This window comes from Coccinella septempunctata, chromosome 1 (genome assembly GCF_907165205.1).
Source record: "Coccinella septempunctata chromosome 1, icCocSept1.1, whole genome shotgun sequence".
Taxonomy (NCBI): Eukaryota; Metazoa; Arthropoda; class Insecta; order Coleoptera; family Coccinellidae; genus Coccinella; species Coccinella septempunctata.
In genome coordinates this window covers 3982373-4003842 of record NC_058189.1, presented here as the reverse complement: position 1 = coordinate 4003842, position 21470 = coordinate 3982373, and the positions used below count along the sequence as shown (strand labels likewise).

Below are 21470 nucleotides of genomic sequence, written 5' to 3'. Positions count from 1 at the left end.
GTTGTTTTGAAGCTCAAAATGTCGATTTTTCACAAAAAAACACTACAAGTGCCATGAAAACACCACTTCATTTTCAAATACTTAGTTAAGAATATTTCGAGAACTAATGCATAAAATGAAAAAACAATTACTGTGCTGAAATCAGTATAAAAATACCTTTCAAATGAGGTATCACTCACCCCATCTTCCCTATTCAAAAATTGGGGGTGAGGGTTGTAGTAGCAAGGGTTGAAGCGCTATGCGTCCGTAACCTACATCTTAAGTTGTCCCCCTCGAAACAGAAATCGACCTGTCCGAGCATTTCTATCGAAAAAATTTATTTCGTCTGTAATCTCGTCTGTTTCGTTTTCAAATGGCCACCCTGTATATATACTCACGTTGAAAGTCATTCGAAACATATAAAATTGATGTGGCCGATATTTGATGAAAATCTATGATTGAACTTGAAACAGATTAAACGATTTTCACAAAATGAGTTTTTAAACCACGAAATGTGTTTCGCTCTCACTTTAGCATCTTCAGGTAAACCTTTACCTACCTGAAGATGCTATTGTGATACCGTCATTCTGATTTCAGATGTATGCAAAATAATCTATTTACAGATTTAGAAATTTTGTGGAATTACTTTTTCGACTGGCGTTTGCGTCCTAACCCAAATAAAACTTAGGTTTCGTGTTACCATTTGAATAATAATCGAAAATATAGAAATTTGAGTGTAGTTTTCGGTCGTTCTTTTTTGGCACATAACTTCAATCCCAAATATCTAGGAGTTAAGCTGAATTTCAAAGCTCATTTGGAAAATTTGCGTATGAAGTTAAAAACTAGGAAAAATATCCTGCATGAACTAGCTGGTACTTCATGGGGTGCATATGCAATAACTCTTCTTCTTTGGTTTTTTCACTGCTCATTTGCAAAAAATTTATGCACAGCTAAATCTTTCCATCAGAATTTTAACTGGAACTATTAAATCTTCACCTATTCAATGGTTACCTGCTCTTTCAAACATTGTATGTTGCCTCATATTTGTAGACAGACTGCATTTATGAATTCCTGGAATAAATTTCAATCCGTTCCTGACTCATTTCCAATTCTGTCCTACATTCCAGAAAATACGATTCCAAGACTGAAGTCGCGTAAATCTTTATAGTCCAACTTTTTTCTTGATTCGAATATAAAGGGTCTTTGGCAGTCTGATCAAATTTTGCAGTGCGAGATGCCCTCAATATAAAATATTTCAGCTTACTTCGTGAACAATTTCATTTCTTACCATCCACTCACTCGTTGGCAGAAAAGGTTTTTTTACTGAAGTTTTTCCCTAAGCTTTTGTATCATACACCAAATTGTATGGTAACCCATTCACTCCAACCTCTGCTGAAACTGTATCTCATACACATGCTATAATTATTATTTGCTGTTGAATATTGTAATGCTCTGCATCAAAAGAATACATATGTATGAGCATCAAAAGAATACATATGTATGATTAATACACAAGAAAGAAGATATAACAAAATTCTTTACTTACTTATCATCTTTGTGGACATTGCTCAACTACAAATTCAATTAACACTGCATACGTTGTATATATTCAGGTCTCTTCGACATCAATTCCTATTTGTCCGGGTCGCAGAGTGCGATCGTATCCGATAATCCAAATAATGCCATCCTTATTGACCGATACTTCGATTTCACTTGGGGTATCAACGTGACAAAGCCTCTATATATCCGCTGACCCATGTTACCCGAACCGTGCTCCTCCAGGAAGCCTATAAACATGCACGCGTTTGTGCGTGTAACCCGAGGCGTGAATAATTGATAAGGATCGATGTGAGTCGCGCGATAAGGCCACACGTTGGGGCAGGTCGGAGCAGGTTGCGTCACGTTGGGGCACTAACATATCGATACCTTTGCAGCAGTTCATTTCAAAAAGAAGATGTTTTCTTTACGTTGTTATCCCCAACGGTGGAGTGAGATGTTTGTAAAAAAGTAGGCATTTGTTTTCAACCTGATCCTGACGCCACGTCAGTGCTTTCTTCATTTTTCTATAAGGCCCGTTTGCACCAATCCCCCTCAAAAGAAGTACTCAACTAAGCCTCGTTTAAAGTTAATGGACGCTTAATTTTATTCCCAGTTGCACGACTGTGGCTTAACAGAATCTTAAGTAAGGAGCCCTAAAGTTTTTATATCTAGTGATATTTCAGTTTTTTACTTTAGTGCAACTTCATCCTAGTCCAATAAAGCTATTCCATGGATTGGCCGGTTGCCGATGAACGTTGTCATTTCATTACCCTAACTTTATTGCGCTGTCAGACAGTGTCAAGGATATTATTATAATATTATCAAAGAGTAACAACTTTTCTGTTTGTTTAATTAGCATTAATATTGATAATGATAATGATTGTCAAATAAAAGGTACCTAAGTTTATATAACTACAACACTTTCTTTGTAAGGTCTTGTGTGAATTTGTTTTACTAATGTTGAAGAGGAACGTGAAGAAAATGCCCTTATTGCCTTTGTTACTACGAATAGGGTGAATGATTGCCAAGCAAGTGGTGGTAATTTACGAAGGGCAATCAACTTCTCAACAGAAGAAAAGAGTTTGTTACTAACTATAGTATGATTTGTGACACCAAATTCAAAATTAAAAAAGACTGATGGCATTACAATAAAGCCAAAAGAAAAGGCTTGGTATTCAGTAATAAATTCATTCAATTTTCAAAATCCATCAAAAATGAGAAGTTCTGCAGCCAGTTCAACAAACTATTTTAGGTTAGAATCCCGCCCTTAAATACCTAAGTGGTCATTACAGGAGCGCTCAAATTTAAGGCTAGCTCAGCCATTTAAATGTCACTTAACAGTTGGTGCAACGTAATTTAAGTTAAGGGTTCATTTTAAGGGACACTTTACACTCAGTGCGTTTGGTGCAAACGGGTCTAAAAGGCTTAGGTTAGGTTAAGTGCTCTTTTATCTTCATTTAAAAAGTCTGAAATTACCATCATCCACCTCCACCTCCATAATTAGAAAGTTCATTCATTCATTCATTGCTGTATCCCGTTACCGGGAATAAATCTACAAAAAGACGTAAAAAAAAAACCAGACTTATAATTTCTTAGGGCTAATTGCGACTGTGTGCCTTCCTGTGACTGAAGAGACCCAACCGTGACCTACAGATCCTTCCACACTCCGGGCATAGATAGTCACCAACTAGATCTGGCCGCCGCTGTATTCTTCTCGCGTCTCCATTATAACTGTGGTCCAAAGACCTCCACTGTGATCTGTCTAACGCTTGTTGTTCCCAGTTATGATTGGCATTAACTGATTTTAGGGATTGGTGTAGTGTATCCTTAAACCGCTTATACTGGCCTCCTGGTTTCCGGGCTCCCTCTGTTTCGCCATACAGAGCTATTTTGGGGAGTCTTGGGTCTTGCATCCTCTGAATGTGGCCGTTCCATCTGAGTCAAGCCCTTGAGTCTCAATTGTTATACAACTAACGCATTGCAAGGCTTCTTTCTGTATTTGAAATGTTGTGGAACCAACTGATGTGCATTATTTGTCTTAGATGACGTTGTTGCGTTTGTTCGAGCTGTTTAATATGTCGCCTGTAGAGCATCCAGCTTTCGCTTCCGTAAGGATGCGTTGGGAGGACCACTGATCTGTCTTGGTCTTCAGATTCAGGTCGTGATTTTGAAACACTCTGTCCTTTAGCTTCCAGAATGCCCGTGATGCCGAATTGATACGGTTGTGTATTTCCGTGTCTAGGTTAGCCCTAGTATTTATGAAGTTTCCCAAGTATTTGAACTTCTCGACCTGTTCTAGAGTTTCATTTTCCAAGCTGATATCTGTTTGAAGGCTTTCTGGCGGACTTACCAGGATTTTGGTTTTGTCGATATTGAGTCTAAGGCTAAAGCTTCGTATATACGTTTATAGATGTTCAACATTATCTGTCGATCCTCTGAGCTGCTAGCGATAAGTGCAAGACAAACTTTGTACGGGTTTTTGCTCTGAGGCGCTACAGGTTAAACAGGCCTCTATCGAATCTGAATCTTATTTCAACACCTCTTACAGGCATACTCGTGTCAGCAATTATCGAGAGAGCTATGGCGAAAATATGGAACAGTAAAGACGCTAACACGCAGCCTTGTTTTATTCCAGAGTTGGTTAAGACATGGTCGGTTGTAGAGTCATTACGCTGTATTCTAGCGTTGTTGTTGGTATGAAGGCTTTTACACACCGCTAAGAATTTTTCGGGTACTCCAAGGCGTCCCATGATTTTCCATAGCGCTCTCCGATTTTACCATTATTTGTAGCGAAAATGCATCAAAATAACCAGAAAATGTTCATACTCTACCTGAAAAAATACTTCTAGTTTTTTGGTTTAGTGTTCTGTTCATACTTCAAAGTGTAGATTTGTTTCAACGTACTTACTTTCAACGAAATGAATATTATTTTTATGTTCTATTCTTTTCTTCGTGCAATGAACAGATGTTATGATAATTTCCTTACGGACAAAGGGTGTTTGGAACTCAATTATTGAAAATAAAACTTTGATCTATAGATTTTCAATGAGAATTAAATCCAATAATGAGGATACTGAGGAAAAGTTGATGTTTTCATTGAATAACTCTGGAAGAGTTCCATTTGGGGAAACAAACTAATTGTGCATCACAATCACAATCCATTTTATGCCACCTCATTGGTCATTAGAGGAACATCCAGATTTGACTCAAGTTATAAAGTGAAAAATGCGGAAAAACCAAATACATTTGCTGCACTAATTTTTCCCGGTTTACAGGGTGAGTCTTTGACTCGTACAAATATTTTAAAAGTATATTCTTGAGATCTACTATTTTGATTATTTATAATGTTCTGTGCCACCCCTGGAAAAACAGAATAACCTTCAGAATATCTAGGTAAATTTGTGCCACTGTGGATTTATACATCTGTGGATCTTTTAAAAATAGTTGCATACGTACCCAATTTTTCGAATTTAACAGATACTCTCCAATTTTTTAAGATCAAATTACTCGAAAACGGCGAATTATACGAGAAAATATGAAGAATACCTACTTATATTTTACAAAACGTTCAAATATTCATCAGATAGATAGTTAGTTCCTACAGTTGGTTTCTTTAATTTTTTGGTATTTTCATGGTACCTAACGGTTATAATGAGAAATCTGGAAGACATGGGTGATATCTTATGTTCGAAAAAGATTAATAATATGAATGAAAAACTATTACGAAATTTCAAAAATAACATTTTTTATCGTTTTTAAACTCTCCGTATGTTTGTAACTGAGCCGATTCGTAGAAAATGATGAAGGAAAAAAGTGTTTCTTTTGACCTCAAGAATCTACTGTTAAAATATTCGTACAAGCCAAAGACTCACCCTGTATAACTACTTCTCGGATGAGACATTGTAATTGCTGTTTCTTTCGCATTTTGTACGCCCCGTTTCCTTGTGAACGAAATCTAAGAATTATTTTATTAGAAGGCTTACCGCACGTGCGGTTTAATATTACTCCCCTGATTTCGATATAGCTCAGTGTTCCGCATAAACATTCGTCGCAACAGCCCAGTGGGGAAAAACTTCCCCCCATAACAACGCCAGATACTATGGGTTAGGTTGAGGGACTTAACTGTCGTTGATGTAATCCCTGCTAATCTTCATACATTTAACATAAAACGCCTTTGCTGGATGTTGCTCAATCCGCTTTAGTGTACCGAATTTCAGTATTGATCATATTATACCTAACTAAGCCTCGTTAAGGTATTTCTTTGATGTATTAGGTATCGCTTCAGTATTCTTCATTTCAATAGTGATTTAGGTATGTTCATGAATCTACAACTAGAGTGTTGTCTTCAATGCCGTTTAGAATTAGCCATAAAATGTCATAGTTTTCTTCGTCAAGGTTTCAAATTTCATTAACTCATTCCTGGTAGCTTCTACTAGAAACAATATAAACTTCGACGAAAAATACTTCCTTTCATACTTTCATAACTGTAGAAATATTTTTTATATTCCTGCTATGGACGTTTTTTTGAGAAAAATCTTACCATTTTCAATACTGCCAATATTTGAAATTATATTATAGCACTAGTTGCTGTTTGGGGTGAAACTATAGAGGGTGTTTATGCGAAGTTCATCAAGTTGGAATAAACTAATTCATCAAATTCGAGATTTTCAATTGAAACTTGTATTTTTCATTATTTAAACCTATTCTACGTAAAAAAGAGTTGATTTCACTGCTCTCCTGGAGTTATCAATAAGTCACTTGAAATGAAGGACTTAACCTAACCTAACCTAACATATTCTACGTAAAAAATAGTTGATTTTACTGCTCTACTGGAGTTATCAATAAGTCACTTGAAATGAAGGACTTGACCTAAGCTAACCTAACCTATTCTACGTAAAAAAGAATTGATTTTACTGCTCTACTGGAGTTATCAAGAAGTCATTTGAAATGAAGGACTCAACCTAACTTAACCTAACCTATTCTACCTAAAAAAGTGTTGATTTTACTGCTCTCCTGGAGTTGTCAATAAGTCAATTGAAATGAAGGAGTCTGCGAATTCCGGAAACCCCAGAAGTAAACAAAAATATCTGACTAATAATCCTGACACTTCATGTATTGTATCTTATCAACTGTTTGTTGAGAATCCATAAACAATTTATTCATCGAAACATCGAATTTTAGTTTACATTTGTGGTTTCTGAAAGTGTCAGATTCAAATTGTTATTTTTCATTATTTTAAGTTTTTCATGGAATGTTTTATTTATATACAGGGTGAGTCGTTGACTCGTACAAATATTTTAACAGTAGATTCTTGAGGTCAAAAGAAACACTTTTTTCATTTACCATTTTTTACAAATCGGCTCGGTTTGAAAGATAGAGGCTGTTGCAAAACCATATATAAATGTTATTTTTAGTTCTCACAAACGGTTATATCGAATGAAATGAATGTCGTAATATAGTTTTTCCTTAATTTGATGAATCTTTTTTCGAACACAAGATATCAGCCACGTCTTCCAGTTTTTTTATTATGACCATTAAGTAACATAAAATTTCCAAAAAAACTAAGTTGGAAGCTATCTAATGAAATTTTGAACCTTTTGTAAAATAATAGTTTTTTCATATTTTCTCGTATAATGCGCCGTTTTCGAGTAATTTGATTTTAAAAATTTAAAATTATCTGTAAAGTTTGAGAAATTGGGTACTTTGGATGAATATAACTGTGTTTAAAAGATCCACAGATGTGTAGTGTCACAGATTTAGATAGTTATTCTGAAGGTTATTCTGCTTTTCCAGAGGTGGCACAGCTCTCTATGAAAACTTGAAATGGAAATATCTTTTTGTCAGGGCCGAATCGGAAAAATAGTATAGGAAAAAAGTGTTAGAAAATATTTGTACGAGTCAAAGGCTTACCCTGTATATAGGGTACATTTGAGTAACCTACTCTTCTGTTACTTCTGTTACTGTTACTGAAATAATTAATTCAATCGGCTTTATAATGATGCCAAGATATACTGTGATGGCAGTAGGCTGTTTCCCGTATAACCAGAAGAGCTGCGTGGGTCTGAAAATATTTTTGGGAGAAAGTTCGTAGTATAAAACCCCAACACACAAATTTTCAGCATGAAATTGTGACTAGTTCTCTATAAACGTCTAATAAGCCATTCACCGTGGGACACCCTGTAGAGATTGTGTTTAGCAAATCCCTTCTCAGATCACTAGAATAGGTTGCATAAACAGAAGGATCGAATATTGAAACTGCCCAAGGGTGCTCTATTGATTCTATACACATCCGTGTATTGTTCATACCCCATGATTATCTCTCAATAACCGATCCGAAGCATCAGATCTCTTTTCCAAATAACGCATCTATAAGTGCTGCAGCTTCCCTGGGTAGAGGGATGATGAGCGTTTTGCGTTTCAGGAATTGATGCGCAATAATGGATATTGCATTACAGCCCAAACTGTAAAATTTCGCTCTACATACAGGAATCCGATTTGCATTGTTCATAGGTATGTAAAATCCTATAAAATCTACAGCGGAAGATAGAGCTTATTAGGTGAAAAATAAAGCCAAAGAAAGTTTGAATGAGAAAATTTGAAAAACGCTATTTCCGTTTTTTTATTATTAGTGATGTCGGTTTATTCTTTACAAAACTTGGTATTTCGAGAATTATAAATTCCTACTGTATTTCTCTTATGTGCCCTAATGAGACCGAAACCTCTTTCATCATCTTCTCAATGGAATCGTTATTCTGTTTTTTACATGACCATCCAAGATGCCGATGGAAATAACGGCCCATTGAAGTACTGACAATGGTTTCGGTATTATTTGACCTCATCGGTGCAGAAAAACACCACTGTAAGCATCTATTCTTCCATGGGATGGTTTTTCCACTTTGACTAACGTTATGATGCTAGTTTGATTCAGATGGTAACATTTCTTGATATTTGTATCGACGGGTGTTATTCATTCGAAATCGGTGATAGATCAAGTGCTTGATTCCCCGATTCAGCATTATGAATCCGTGCATTATACAGAATCAGTCCTTGACTTGTACATATGTTTCAACACAAGATTTCTTAGGTCAGAAGAACCACTTTTTCCCTTCAACATTTTGTTCAATTGGGATTAGTTGAAAAGATGCAGGCTGTTAAAAATCAATGAAAAAATTCAATTTTGGGTTATATCTCACAACAATTTTATCGAATGACATGATTTTGTTCTCTGAATACATTGCTCCTCCCACATTTTCCTTATTCTTCATTAGAGCCGTTACATACCATAAATTCAAAGATCCGAAATCTTAGAAGTAAGTGGAAAATTCACCTATGAATATTTAATCATTTTGAAATATTCCTCATATTTTCTATAGTTGGGGAGCCGACGATGCTATATCGGGATATACTAGAGCGCCGTGGAGACCTAGTGGATGTTGAAGATTAGATGGTAGAAAGAAAAAAAGGTTCTATGATATATGCACTTTCAGCGGTGGGTAAAGCGTCTGCAGGGTCCCAAATATGTAAAAAAAAAATCGTCAGGTTTACATAATCGAGCGTGTCAGATTAACAAACTGTATATGCTCTACGTGTCTCTGATAATGAATCCATGCTTATCTGACAGTTTGCGCGGTGGGACTGGCCGTACGGAAGAGTTGAAAATGGTTAAAAAAAAATTCTTCCAGCGTGTCAGATTTTTGGAGGATCTGTTAATTGGATCCAAAGGAGCTTCTTTTCAAGGGACTGACAATTTGGACGTGACGCAAGGTCACAGCGGTCCTTTCAAAATGTAAAAAAAATCGTTACTTGTATATACTCGAGCGTGTCAGATTTTCATGCAGATGGTTAATCTGGGTGTTGTAGACGTGTTGACCCATTAATCTGACACTAATCAGCTGGGGTTTTCTTAATCTGACACTTTGAAGATGATAAAAATTCCTTTTTTCAAATATTTCCCCTCTCTGTACCTCTAATCGTTTTTGTTTTTGTTTTCATTATGAAAGTTGTGGATAATAAAATTCCACACAACTTTTTCTGAAGCAATTTTACATACTCTTAACCGTTCTCGAGTTAGAGGGCGGTAAGGTCGAGAAGCTTAGCCACACTTGCGAAAGGGCAAGGTCAATGTAGAATCCCAGTCTAATCTACAATTGTCAAAATGACAAAGTATTTTTATGATGACAATTTCGAAATTAGTCACGAAAATTTTAGTGTTGTCTGTGACCGAACCTTAGAATGTACTATTTTCCAACGAGTGAATTTTCGCTTCAGCATGTATCGCTAAACACCTCGCATTAATCGCCATATATCTCAAACACGTTTGGACGTAGAAAAAATTGCTTGAGACAAAATTAGTAGAAAATGTTATGCTCTACAACTTTTATAATAAATGCGGAAAAGATTTGAAGCCCAGGGAATAAGATAATTCAAAAAAACTGATTTTTTTACTATTCTGGCAGACCGTCCTAGACAATTCCCCCTATACACAGGTCTATTTTTTGGTTGAGGTACTCTACAGTGTCCAAGGTATCTATCTCCCCTTATATTAATCTGACACGCTCGAGTAAATCCCAAATTTCCCTCTTCGGCTCCCCAACTACTAGTAGGTAATAGTAATTAATAGTGATTATAGTAATTTGATATTCAAAAATAGGTAATAAATATCAGTGGAATTCGAAAAATTGGGTAATTTGGCAGAGTGCAACTCTATTTGGAAGATGTGTTGTGCCATAGATTTAGATTGGTATATGGTTTTTCCCGAGGTGGCATAGCTTATTATGAAGTCAACTCAAAAAGAATCAAATGATTGCATTCTTGCAACCGACGAACTCTCAAATGTTTGTTCCGGTGGTCAAAGTTTCGTGAAACGAATTGTCGTTAGCGGCACTTCATCCGATATTTGCAAATTTCTCATAGAGCTCATACAGGAGCCTACAGTTTCCCACCATCCTGAGCTTATCGCGTTTGATTTCGATATAACTGCTATGCATTCTCTTTTATCTCTTCCCGGGGTAGAGGAAATACTCATGACGTACTCTGGATATCATCCATCTTATTTTGAGACTGCCGAGTCCTGTGACACCTTACTCGACGAATCGTAATGTAAATAAGGATATATCGCTCTGTTTCTGCGTCGCGCCTCTGTTATCCGCCCATTTATTTTTCATCAATGTGCATTGATAGGGAAGCGTTGATATTGCTCAGCGCTTTCCAGCAGGACAATCATCTTGCTGTAATCTCCGAAGCGAGGGGAATTCGACTACATAGATGAATATCCGTAACAAGAATTGCAAAAATTTCTAGCATTTCGCATATCAGCATCTGAGGAGTAAGGTAGCAATGTCGAATATTTCGGTAGGGATATCTTGAAGTTTATTGATTATTTAATTTAAATAAATATAGTCCTTGAGTTCAATCAGCAGAAAATCTAAGTTTTAAGGACACACCAGTTGAAAAGATTGGGTGATAATTTTCTTCTGGGAAGACAGTCGGGCGTTTTCAGTACCTGGAGATACTGAATATGTTCTCTGGATATGGATTTTGAAAATTCTTTCCCCTTTTTTTTTATACAACAATGTTTATGTGTATGAAAATAACTCAATAGATTCAAAGAGTACATACGTACCAAATACAGCATAATCCTGGACAAAAAACCGGACACAAAATTTTTTCACCCAATTCATTTTGAAATAACTTTTGAAGGTGTGCATCGATTTTGATCATTGTCTTTTCTGTTTGTAGCCTATTTCATCTTGTCTATCACCTGATGCCGTGTCTGCATAAATTTCAATTGAATTTGATGATATATAGGGTACTGAAAGTTGCAATTTCCTCTAAAATTCTGAACACCCTGTGGAGGTAATTAGTGACGCAATGACGGGTATTTAAATGGATTTTTGAAGCCTGTTTTTCCCTCAACATTTTTCTGTTGAATTCACGTTAATAGCTCTGTCCTAAAAGGAAATACGAATTTTCAAACAAAACTATGCAATTTATAACATTAACGATAGTACATTGAGAATATACAGATAAAATTATGAAAAATAAACACATTCTTATATTCTAATATTGAGGACTGCCACCACGTGCTCATATCACTGCTTCCATGCAGCGAGGTGAGCATCCAAGACAATAGGGAATACTCCTTTTGACAAAAATGATGTATTTTTTATCTTTGAAACGTCACATTTTGAAATAATCTTTTCAACCGTTTCCCAAAAAAAATTATTTCAAGTACTTGAAAATGAAAAATAAAAATGGGTATTTAAAATTTAAAGCGTTTCATTTCGATTGCATAAGTTGGCAACATCGACTGTAATATGCGTTGATAATAAAGGACAACAAATACATCATCTTGATGAGATAGACAAAGATAGCTGTCTATGAAGTCTGCGACAAACGAGGAAGGTCGAAAAATTTTATGGGATTTTTATGGCCGGTTGCTGTTGAGGCTCGCCAGTAAGTACGCGCCTGTAAATCAACTGCTCTCATTTTATAAACAATCTGATCGGACATTGTTCTTTTTATTTTCTAGTAGGCGCTATTGCCAAGCGATTTGAAATTTAAAACCTCATATTTGAAGAATGATTTCGAATAGTTTCCGCGGTGCATTTGAAAAAATCATTAAGAAAACTCATAATTATTCAGTTTAAACTTGCATATGCAGTGATAACCCAAATTGAGGAGAATTCCCCATTGGCAATTGCCTGTTGTGGGACGTTTTCCCATTATTCAAGAAGAGCTGTTCTGAGAGCTGGAATAGTTTCTGGTTAACGTTGCGAATAAGCCTCCCTGCCCACAGACGAGCAACTTACTTGACAACTATGTTGTCAACGAGGTTGTAAACCATACGAGGTTGAAGGAATATCAACCACCAACCGGCCCACAGACGTTCAACTTGATTGTCAACACGCCGTGTTGACAACCAAGTTGTCAACTAGGTTGCTCGTCTATAAGCCGATCTCATCGAGATCATCTGTCACAATTCTCGTCATATGACAACTGTTTGCGCAACTTCTTCTGACCGTATAATAAAAAAAAATCATTTGTTAAATGCAATGCTGAATTCCAGTGAACTGTAACTGAAAAGGAAAAATTACTCAACAACACTAATCATATTTTTGCTACGCAACAGAATAAAAGTGTTCCTTGATCAAAATGTAGGTATGGTTCTTAACGTCTTTCTTATAAATTGCATAGTTCCCATTGAAGGATCGTTTTTCATGTCAGGAAAGAGCTGTTCACGTGAATTGAACTGGAAGATATTAAGAGTTAATTGCGATTTTCAGTTCTACCCTGTATACCATCAAATTAAATTTAAATTCCTGCAGACTCAACATGATAAACTAGATGGAATAGGCTACAAATGGACAATAAAATGATCAAAATCGATGCACACCTTAAAAAGTTATTACTCTGAAATTAATTGGGTGAAAATATTTTCTGTCTGGTTTTTTTTGTCCAGGAGTGTATTTTTATTTCTTATCGTTGAAAGGATATTCCATGAACATCAACTCATTCGAAAATCAAGCAGTGTGATTCAACTCAGTGATTTAATTCAGAAAATCGATTATCGCCTCTTGCTTTTTACCTATTTCGATCCAACATTTTTTTTAAATGAACAAATACGTCTGAACATTTCATTTTAAACTGCCCGAATCATTTCTTTGGATTGAATTAGGTTCCTTTATTCTCGAATTAGCTGATTCTTGTTTAAATAAGAGTCATAAAAATTAGAATTGCTATTTGATTAAATTATCGATTTTAAATTTGGCATTCGCTGTATAATACTTTGTACATCAAAAAGAGCTCAAAATTAATATAGTTATCAGCTAATCGACCTTTCCGAGAATATTTACTTGAAAAAACTGTCTTTTGTATACCGAATTTAATTCAAGTCAGTGATGCTTATTTTATGCAAACCGATGTTTCATTTCAACTAAATAATATTACACCAACGAACCCCATTCGCCCCAACACGCACTAATTGAAGAGCTCTCAGAAATTAACCCCGAATCAGTGTCAATTCAATGAACAACTCTCCTATCAAGCTGATATCATGGAGAACTTCCTGAAAAAAAATAATCCGCACTCTCTCTCCCCTTTTTTCGAGTTAATTTGGAGAGCCCCCATTTACCCACGCATTTCACTAAAAACTCAGACGTAAAAGACAAAAGAACGGAGAGATACAATGAAATCTCCCTCCGTGCAGAGGGCCTTACGCGTAATGAAGGATGATGTTGACCTCAATCCTGAGCGAAGGTGGAAATTAAATGAAATCATTGTCCGCTGAAAAAAACCCGGCTGGGAGACGGGACAACAGCAGAGGGCGCTCAGCATCATAATATGTATCTGGTGGTTGTAATTAAAGTTTTTGTTATACCGAAACTGATAATTGCATTATTGCCCATGAGGTCCTGAATTTGTATAGGTATTGTCTTCCACAAAGTATGACAAGAGAAGGCTAATAATCAACAAAGATATGAATTATACCAATATTGCGCTTATACCTTCCATACATATAGTTTCTATAGCAAATAATAATTATAGCAAGTGTATGAGATACAGTTTCAGCAGAGGTTAGCGCAAATGGGGAACCATTTGGTGTATGATACAAGAGCTTACGGAAAAACCTCAGTAAAAAACCCTTTCTTCCAGTGAGTGTAGTGGATTGTAATTGTTCACGAAATAAGCTGAAATATTCCATATTGAAGGGCATCTCGCACTGCAAAAATTGATTCTTTCTCCAACAAAAAGGAAAATCCAGAAAGTCTTCTCCAAGATACCAGAAACATTTATCTGAAATATAGAGAAAACAAAAGCAGAACAAGGTAAAATAATAAAATTAAATTCAATATATCAGATTGACCTAAAATTGACAACCCAATTCAGAAATGATTCGGAAATTGCATGTATAGCCCTAAAACCATCCTGAAATTTATAAATGGGACAATGATTAACCAGATGATTTGTGGTTTCTTCTGGTTCCCCGCATTCACAACTAGGGCTTTCAACTGAATTCCATCGGAAAAGCATAATATTGCAACTTCCGTAACCTGTTCTTATACGATTCAGAATACACCATATTTTCCTGGGAAGATCAAAACCTATTCGAGGGATCAGTAACTAATTCTTTGTGGGAAAAAGTGCACGTATTCCATTCAGACTACCAAAGGTCTTTGTCCCCCATATTTGAATTAAGGAAAGATTTGGACCATAAAGGTTTACGCGACTTCAGTTTTGGAATCGTATTTTCTGGAATGAAGGACAGAATTGGAAACGAGTCGGGAAAGGTTTGAAATTTATTCCTGGAATTCATAACTGCAGTCTGTCTACGAATATGAGGCAGTACAATGTTTGAAGGAACTGGTAACAATTGGATAGGTGAAGATCTAATAGTTCCAGTAACAATTCTCTTAGAAAGATTTTTCTGTGCAACAATTTTTTGCACATGAGCACTATCTATTAACCCAAACGGGGCAACAATATTCTGCAGCCGAAAAAACCAAAGTTAGGGCTGCCCCATGAAGTACCAGCTTTTTTATGAAGGATCTTATTCCTAATTTTTAACTTCAGACGCCAATTTTCCAAATGAGCTTTGAAATTCAGCAAGGAATCCAGCTTGACTCTTAGATATTTAGGATTGAAGTTATGTTCCAAAAAAGAATTACCGAAAACTACATTAGATTTTCTAAATTTTTAACGATTATTCAAATGGAAACACGAAACCTCGGTTTTATTTGGGTTAGGACGCAAACGCCACTCGAAAAATAAATTCCTAAAAATTTCTGAATCTGTAGATAGATTATTCTGTATACATCTAAAATCAGAATGATGGAATGCGAGAGCAATATCATCAGCGCATATAAATTTCTCAGAAGAATTCGTGGGGACATCATACAGATATAAATTAAAAAGAGGAGGTGCTAAAACTGATCCTTGTGGAAGACCATTATTCCAATTTTTGAAATTAGTACTGTTTTTATCAACAAAAACACGAAACGAAATGTTTTCCTGTGAGCGAACCATCTTTCCACGCTTCAGATGAGTATAAAGTGTGAAAATCAAACCATCCTTCCATTTTAGGTCCTTTCGTCTGTATCTTGGTGTAGTGTATTCTCGAGTGTATTCTTCACTGCGCTTTAAATCAGATGATTTTCAGTCTAGTTGCGCAAACGTGATGTCCGTGATATTAACATAAAATTTTGCATTTCACACCACAGAACACTAATTTACATCTCCTTCTGACTAGGTGTGGATAAACTACACCTCCTCTACACTAGTGTAAATCCAATCAGCAAACGAATACTGAAATCTAGTGTAAATTACAACGAGTGTAGAAAAGTGCTTTCCTACGAAAGAACCAACTGTGTCATATGCTTCAGATAAATCTACAAATGCTGTCGCCGTTTTTAATTTATTTTCGAAACCTGCTTCAAAGAAAGTGGTGAGGCTTGGAACCTGATCACAGCAATTTCTATTTTGCCTGATACCCCCTTGACAATTTTGAAACGCGTCTGCTAGAGTCGATTCAATCCTAAGAAGAAGTAGCCTCTCTAAAATTTTAAAAGGAACACTCAATAAACTAACGTCCAGTTTCGTAATCAAATTTAAAGTCACTTTAAGCTTAAAGCTTCCTTTAATGTCATTTTTAGTAGGGTTAAAGGAAGCTTTAAAGTTGAAGCGGCTTTAGGTTTGATTATGAAACCGGCTGTTAAAGTACCTTTAATTTTAAAGCTTCCTTTTACCCTAATAAAAAATGACACTAAAGGAAGCTTAAGCTTAAAGTGACTTCAAATTTTATCATGAAACTGGACGTTAAAGTCACTTTAAGCTTAAAGCTTCCTTTAGTGTCATTTTTAGTAGGGTTAAAGGACGCTTTAAAGTTAAAGCGACTTTAGGTTTGATTATGAAACCGGCCGTTAGTAGAGTTTAAGGAAGCTTTAAAGTTAAAGGGACTTTAGGTTTGATTACACTACTCTACAAAAAAATTTTTGTTCTTTGTCCTAACGTTTATATTAGGATTTTCCGGTTAATTATGCACAAAAACGAAAAGAAAATAACTTTTTTTGGTATAAAGTTTGCTTTTGTGATAGATATAGTATTAATAGTCGTTCTTCATTTTTTGTATAATTTTTAATAATTCAAAAAGACCGTCCGATGAGAGTGGGGTGTTTACGTTTACAAGGTGCCGCTAGAGGGCACTCGAGTCATAAACAATGATCAGGTGTTGTTTACTAGCCCAGACAAACTTCAAATATCGTCAAGAATGTGTAAATACGATGCTGATGCATTTTGTTTTATATGTGGTCAATTTATTATAATTCGTGACGTGAAATACGAATTAAAGACATCTCACGTTCTCTCTGAAGCCTATGAAGCATATTTTGACTTTCCTGTTTGGAATCAAGACAAGCCATGGGCTCCCCATGTTGCTTGTTTTTATTGTAAATGCTATCGTTGAATCAGTCTCCTAAACACAGAAGCAAACTTTTTCATACCATATATTTTTTTTTCGTCTAATTAGGATCTAAACTATCGAAATTTTATGCTTTTATGAAACCGGCCGTTAGTAGGGTTAAAGGAAGCTTTAAAGTTTAAGCGGCTTCAGGTTTGATTATGAAACTGGCCGTAATGGATCTTATTTATCTGAAATAATTTGGATTATTATTTATTTGTGTCAGTAGATCACAAATATTTATTTCTTTATTTATATAAGACATGATTCGAAATTATTGTTTTACAAAAAATTTCCATTTATTTTCCGAAGATGTTCATTCACTGACTTTCATTTTGACATCTTTCAATTTGATAGCCACTATCTGTCAGCCTTTAGCACAAAAATGATCGATAACGCTGAGAACTTTCAAGACATCAAGTCAATTTACGAATTCACCGCCAAAGACATATACGGCGTTAACGTTCCTCTCAAGAAATATAGGGGACACGTTTGTATCATAGTGAACATAGCCTCTGGCTGCGGCTACGCGAAGAATAACTTCGAGGAGCTGATAGACATCTACCAGCAGTACGAGGAATCGAAAGGACTCAGAATATTGGCTTTTCCCTGCAACCAGTTCGGAGACCACGAGCCCGGCTCCAACGCGGAGATAGCGAAGTACATAAACGACAGGAAGATCAGATTCGACGTATTCGAGAAGGTGGAAGTGAACGGAAATAACGCCCATCCACTCTGGAAGTATCTGAAGTATAGGAAGCCTGGAACTACTGGGAATTATATCAAGTGGAACTTCACGAAATTCATCATCGACAGGATGGGTCAGCCTGTAGAAAGGCACGGTCCTAGCACTCCGCCTAAGGAACTTGTTCGGTATCTAGAGAAATATTGGTGACTATGAGTAAATAAAGGGAATAATAATCTATAACTGGCCAACTTCAAATTGAAACTCGACGAAATCTCATTGGAATATCAATTTCATATTTGAGAATGAGTGTTTTGAGAATACTACACTTATACAAAGTGGTCTATACAGGGTTAGAACTATTTAGAGGCTGACTATAGGAATATCGAAAACCGCTAAAAATAAAGGGTGGCTTGAATTACAAAAAGTAGTACACCCGTATAATCGCTATATAGGATTATGTCTACACATCGAGTTTCGTGTAGTTATCTCTAAAAACAAATGAGTTATGAAGAAAAAATGATAATCTTGATTTTCAGTTTTTTCAAGATATCTCAGGAACCATCAGAGATATTTGGGAACGATTTACACCCACCCACTCATCCTTCAATAACGCAACTTTTTCGTAATTTAAGCTACCCTCAATTTCTAACGGTTTTCGATATCCGTGTGGTCTCCCCTGAATAGTTCTAACCCTATACAGGGTCTTTCACGAGGAACCTCAATCATATTTATACGGGAAACTACTGATTGTATTTTCATGAAATTCAGCACTTATGAGTATTTCACGATGCTGATGAAATCTAAAATATTTTCAAGGCATGAGCACCTCCGGTTTTTCCGGAAATGACGTCAACTTCCGTTTTTCGAATTAGAACACCATTTTTTTATTGCAGAAATAGATTCCTTAGAAACTTTCAAGTTATTTTGATGTAACATTTTTCAGTTTTGGTTGGAAAATTCTCTCTGAGCGGGAAAATTCGAAAAAAAAATCGAAAATAGAGCTCCGCTGAAACAAGAATAACTTCGAGGTTTTTGGATAGAAAATTTCATTTTTGGGATTTTTCAAGATGTAAGATTGATGTATCCACTTTAAAAATCGAAATCGCGATTCATGATACAGGGGGTGAAAAAATCGCTTTCAAAGTTAGGGATGACAAAATCGTAAAAAATCAATTTTTTCAGATTAGAACCCCATTTTTTTATGGCAGATATTGAATTTACGTTAAAAAATAATGTGAGTGTATGCATCACACCCTTGCCCTAAAGTGGATATTTTCTGAGTTATTCACAAAAAACTGTTTTTCGTCTTGAATTTTCAGCTATTTCTTTTCCCTTCACGCCAAAGAAATGAAATTTTCAGGAACTGTTACTTAAACCATGTTTTAGATTTTACTACCCTAATATGCAAGAGAAAAAAGTTACAGGTTGTTCCTAAATAAGTGGCGAATTTTGATTCAAATTTGTATCGGAAACCTCTTTATTTCAACTAATCGGCCATCGGTTTTCTCTCCAGTGATAAATAAATAATTCCTTATGAACCATATGCAAAAACTTACCATGTTTTACAATTTTTTTTTTTAATGATAGATTTCCCGATTTAACTCCTTTAGACTATTATGTTTGGGGTAGGATAAAAAATATTGTCTACTCAACTCTCCTGACTGATAAAGAGGACTGCATAGAACGAGTCAGAAATGCGTTCAGGTTTGTTTAGATTTTTAGATTCATAGTCTTGAAACTCAATTTGGTTTTTAAACACTTTTGCAGATCTCTTCCTCCCGATGAAATAAGAAGAGCAACGCACGAAGCATTCCTGAGACGTATAAATAAATGTAAATAAATTAACGGTCAAAACTTTGAGCATCTTCTCTAATTATAACTGCGAGAGTTTGCCATGGTTCTCCTAATAGTAACTTGAAGTCGGTTTCAAGAAGGGGTGAAAAATCTACAGCATGGTTCATATAACAGTTCCTGAAAATTTCATCTTTTTGGCGTGAAGATAAAAGAAATAGCTGAAAATTCAAGACGAAAAACAGTTTTTTGTGAATAACTCAGAAAATATCCATTTTAGGGCAAGGGTGTGATGCATACACTCACATTATTTTTTAACGTAGATTCAATATCTGCCATAAAAAATGGGGTTCTAATTTGAAAAAATTGATTTTTCACGATTTTGTCATCCCTAACTTTGAAAGCGATTTTTTCACCCCCTGTATCATGAATAGCGATTTCGATTTCTAAAGTGGATACATCAATCTTACATCTTGAAAAATGCCAAAAATGAAAATTTTCCATCCAAAAACCTCGACGTTACTCTTGTTTCAGCGGAGCTCTATTTTCGATTTTTTTTTTCGAATTTTCCCGCTCAGAGAGAATTTTCCAACCAAAACTGAAAAATGTTACATCAAAAGAACTTGAAATTTTCTAAGGAATCTATTTCTGCAATAAAAAAATGGTGTTCTAATTTGAAAAACGGAAGTTGACGTCATTTCCGGAAGAAACCGGAGGTGCTCATGCCTTGAAAATATTTTAGATTTCATCAGCATCGTGAAATACTCATAAGTGCTGAATTTCATGAAAATACGTTCAGTAGTTTCCCTTATAAATATGGGTGAGGTTCCTCGTGAAAGAAGGTGCGGCTCATTTTTCAGCAGAAGATAGAACTGGTCAAAATGAAGCGTTTCACCAAAAATCACCTTCATAAATCTTTCAACATGACAAAGTTCAACAAAAAAATTGAAATTTACTGAAATAGATCCTTATACGAACCTAAACCGTTCGTTAGCTGAATTATCACAAAGCAGTGGGAAAAAACTTATCTCCTGATTCGACCATGTGGTTTTGTTTAGGATATTGGCTCGTTCGATATTAACGTGGTAATGAAAATGGAAACTTAGGATTGACAAATTGTTCTCATTATTGTTCAGTAACTAAGACGATTTTATGAAATGGCTCATTTCGACACCAACTGACAGAAGAGACACAAGTGTAAAAAATAGAATAATACTTCAAAATCTCACCAATAAGATTCCTCTAAATTATTCACGATTTTTTTCACAATGGGCATCACAATCTTCTTGTTCGACTATTCCAACGATCGTTGTAAAAATGAGATGAAATGGGGAAGCATCATAGCTTTTTTTCAACATAACTAACAGAAACACAATCAAGAAACTGCCTCGATTTTCTACATTTTTATCCACCCTAAATTGCACGATATAACAATAATGATTCTCTCAAAAGTGACCTGATGCATCTTATCCGATGAACTTGGTACTGAACCATTCATTGTCCAGCCATATGTTTATGTTTGGTTTCGTTTTTGGGATGCCGGAGTCACCTTCCACAGTCCCGTACTTGAAATTCAATGAGTTTTTGTGGAACTTCTAGGGGTTGTATCTCAGCCATCTTGGATATTTTATATGGACAATTTTTGGTTAAACGACTTATTTTGATGAGTTCTACCTACTGTCAAAAAAATGCGTCGTCTTTGAAAACACCCTGTATTTAGGGAATTCGGAGTATCTGGTAAGATCTGTATCAATAATTGAAGGGTCACTTACTACTACATAAATAATTGGAAACACGTTGTCTATTAGGAATCAATTTATATTTTGAAAATCTCGATGCTTCGGAGAATACATTTTAAAATCAGTCTGTTATATTCATAGTTATTTGACAGTTATTACAATTATTGAAAATTGGAGGAACATTATTAGAATTATGAAAAACATTTTGGACAACATGCGAGGTAGTAGGTTTATCTTGTTGAATATTTTGCTGTGTGAAAATTTTACTTACCACCTCAAT

At 35.5% G+C, this 21470-nt stretch overlaps 2 protein-coding genes across 10 annotated transcripts in view; both read left to right on the top strand.

Annotated features, from left to right (window-relative positions):
- The window catches only part of LOC123322654 (hemicentin-1), a 637965-nt gene that overhangs the window by 245964 nt on the left and 370531 nt on the right, over positions 1-21470 (top strand). The window lies entirely within an intron of this gene.
- Positions 17339-17869, top strand: LOC123322658 (glutathione peroxidase-like). The gene has a single exon (XM_044910632.1). The coding sequence runs from the start codon at positions 17358-17360 to the stop codon at positions 17865-17867; it is 510 nt and encodes a 169-aa protein (XP_044766567.1). The 5' UTR covers positions 17339-17357; the 3' UTR covers positions 17868-17869.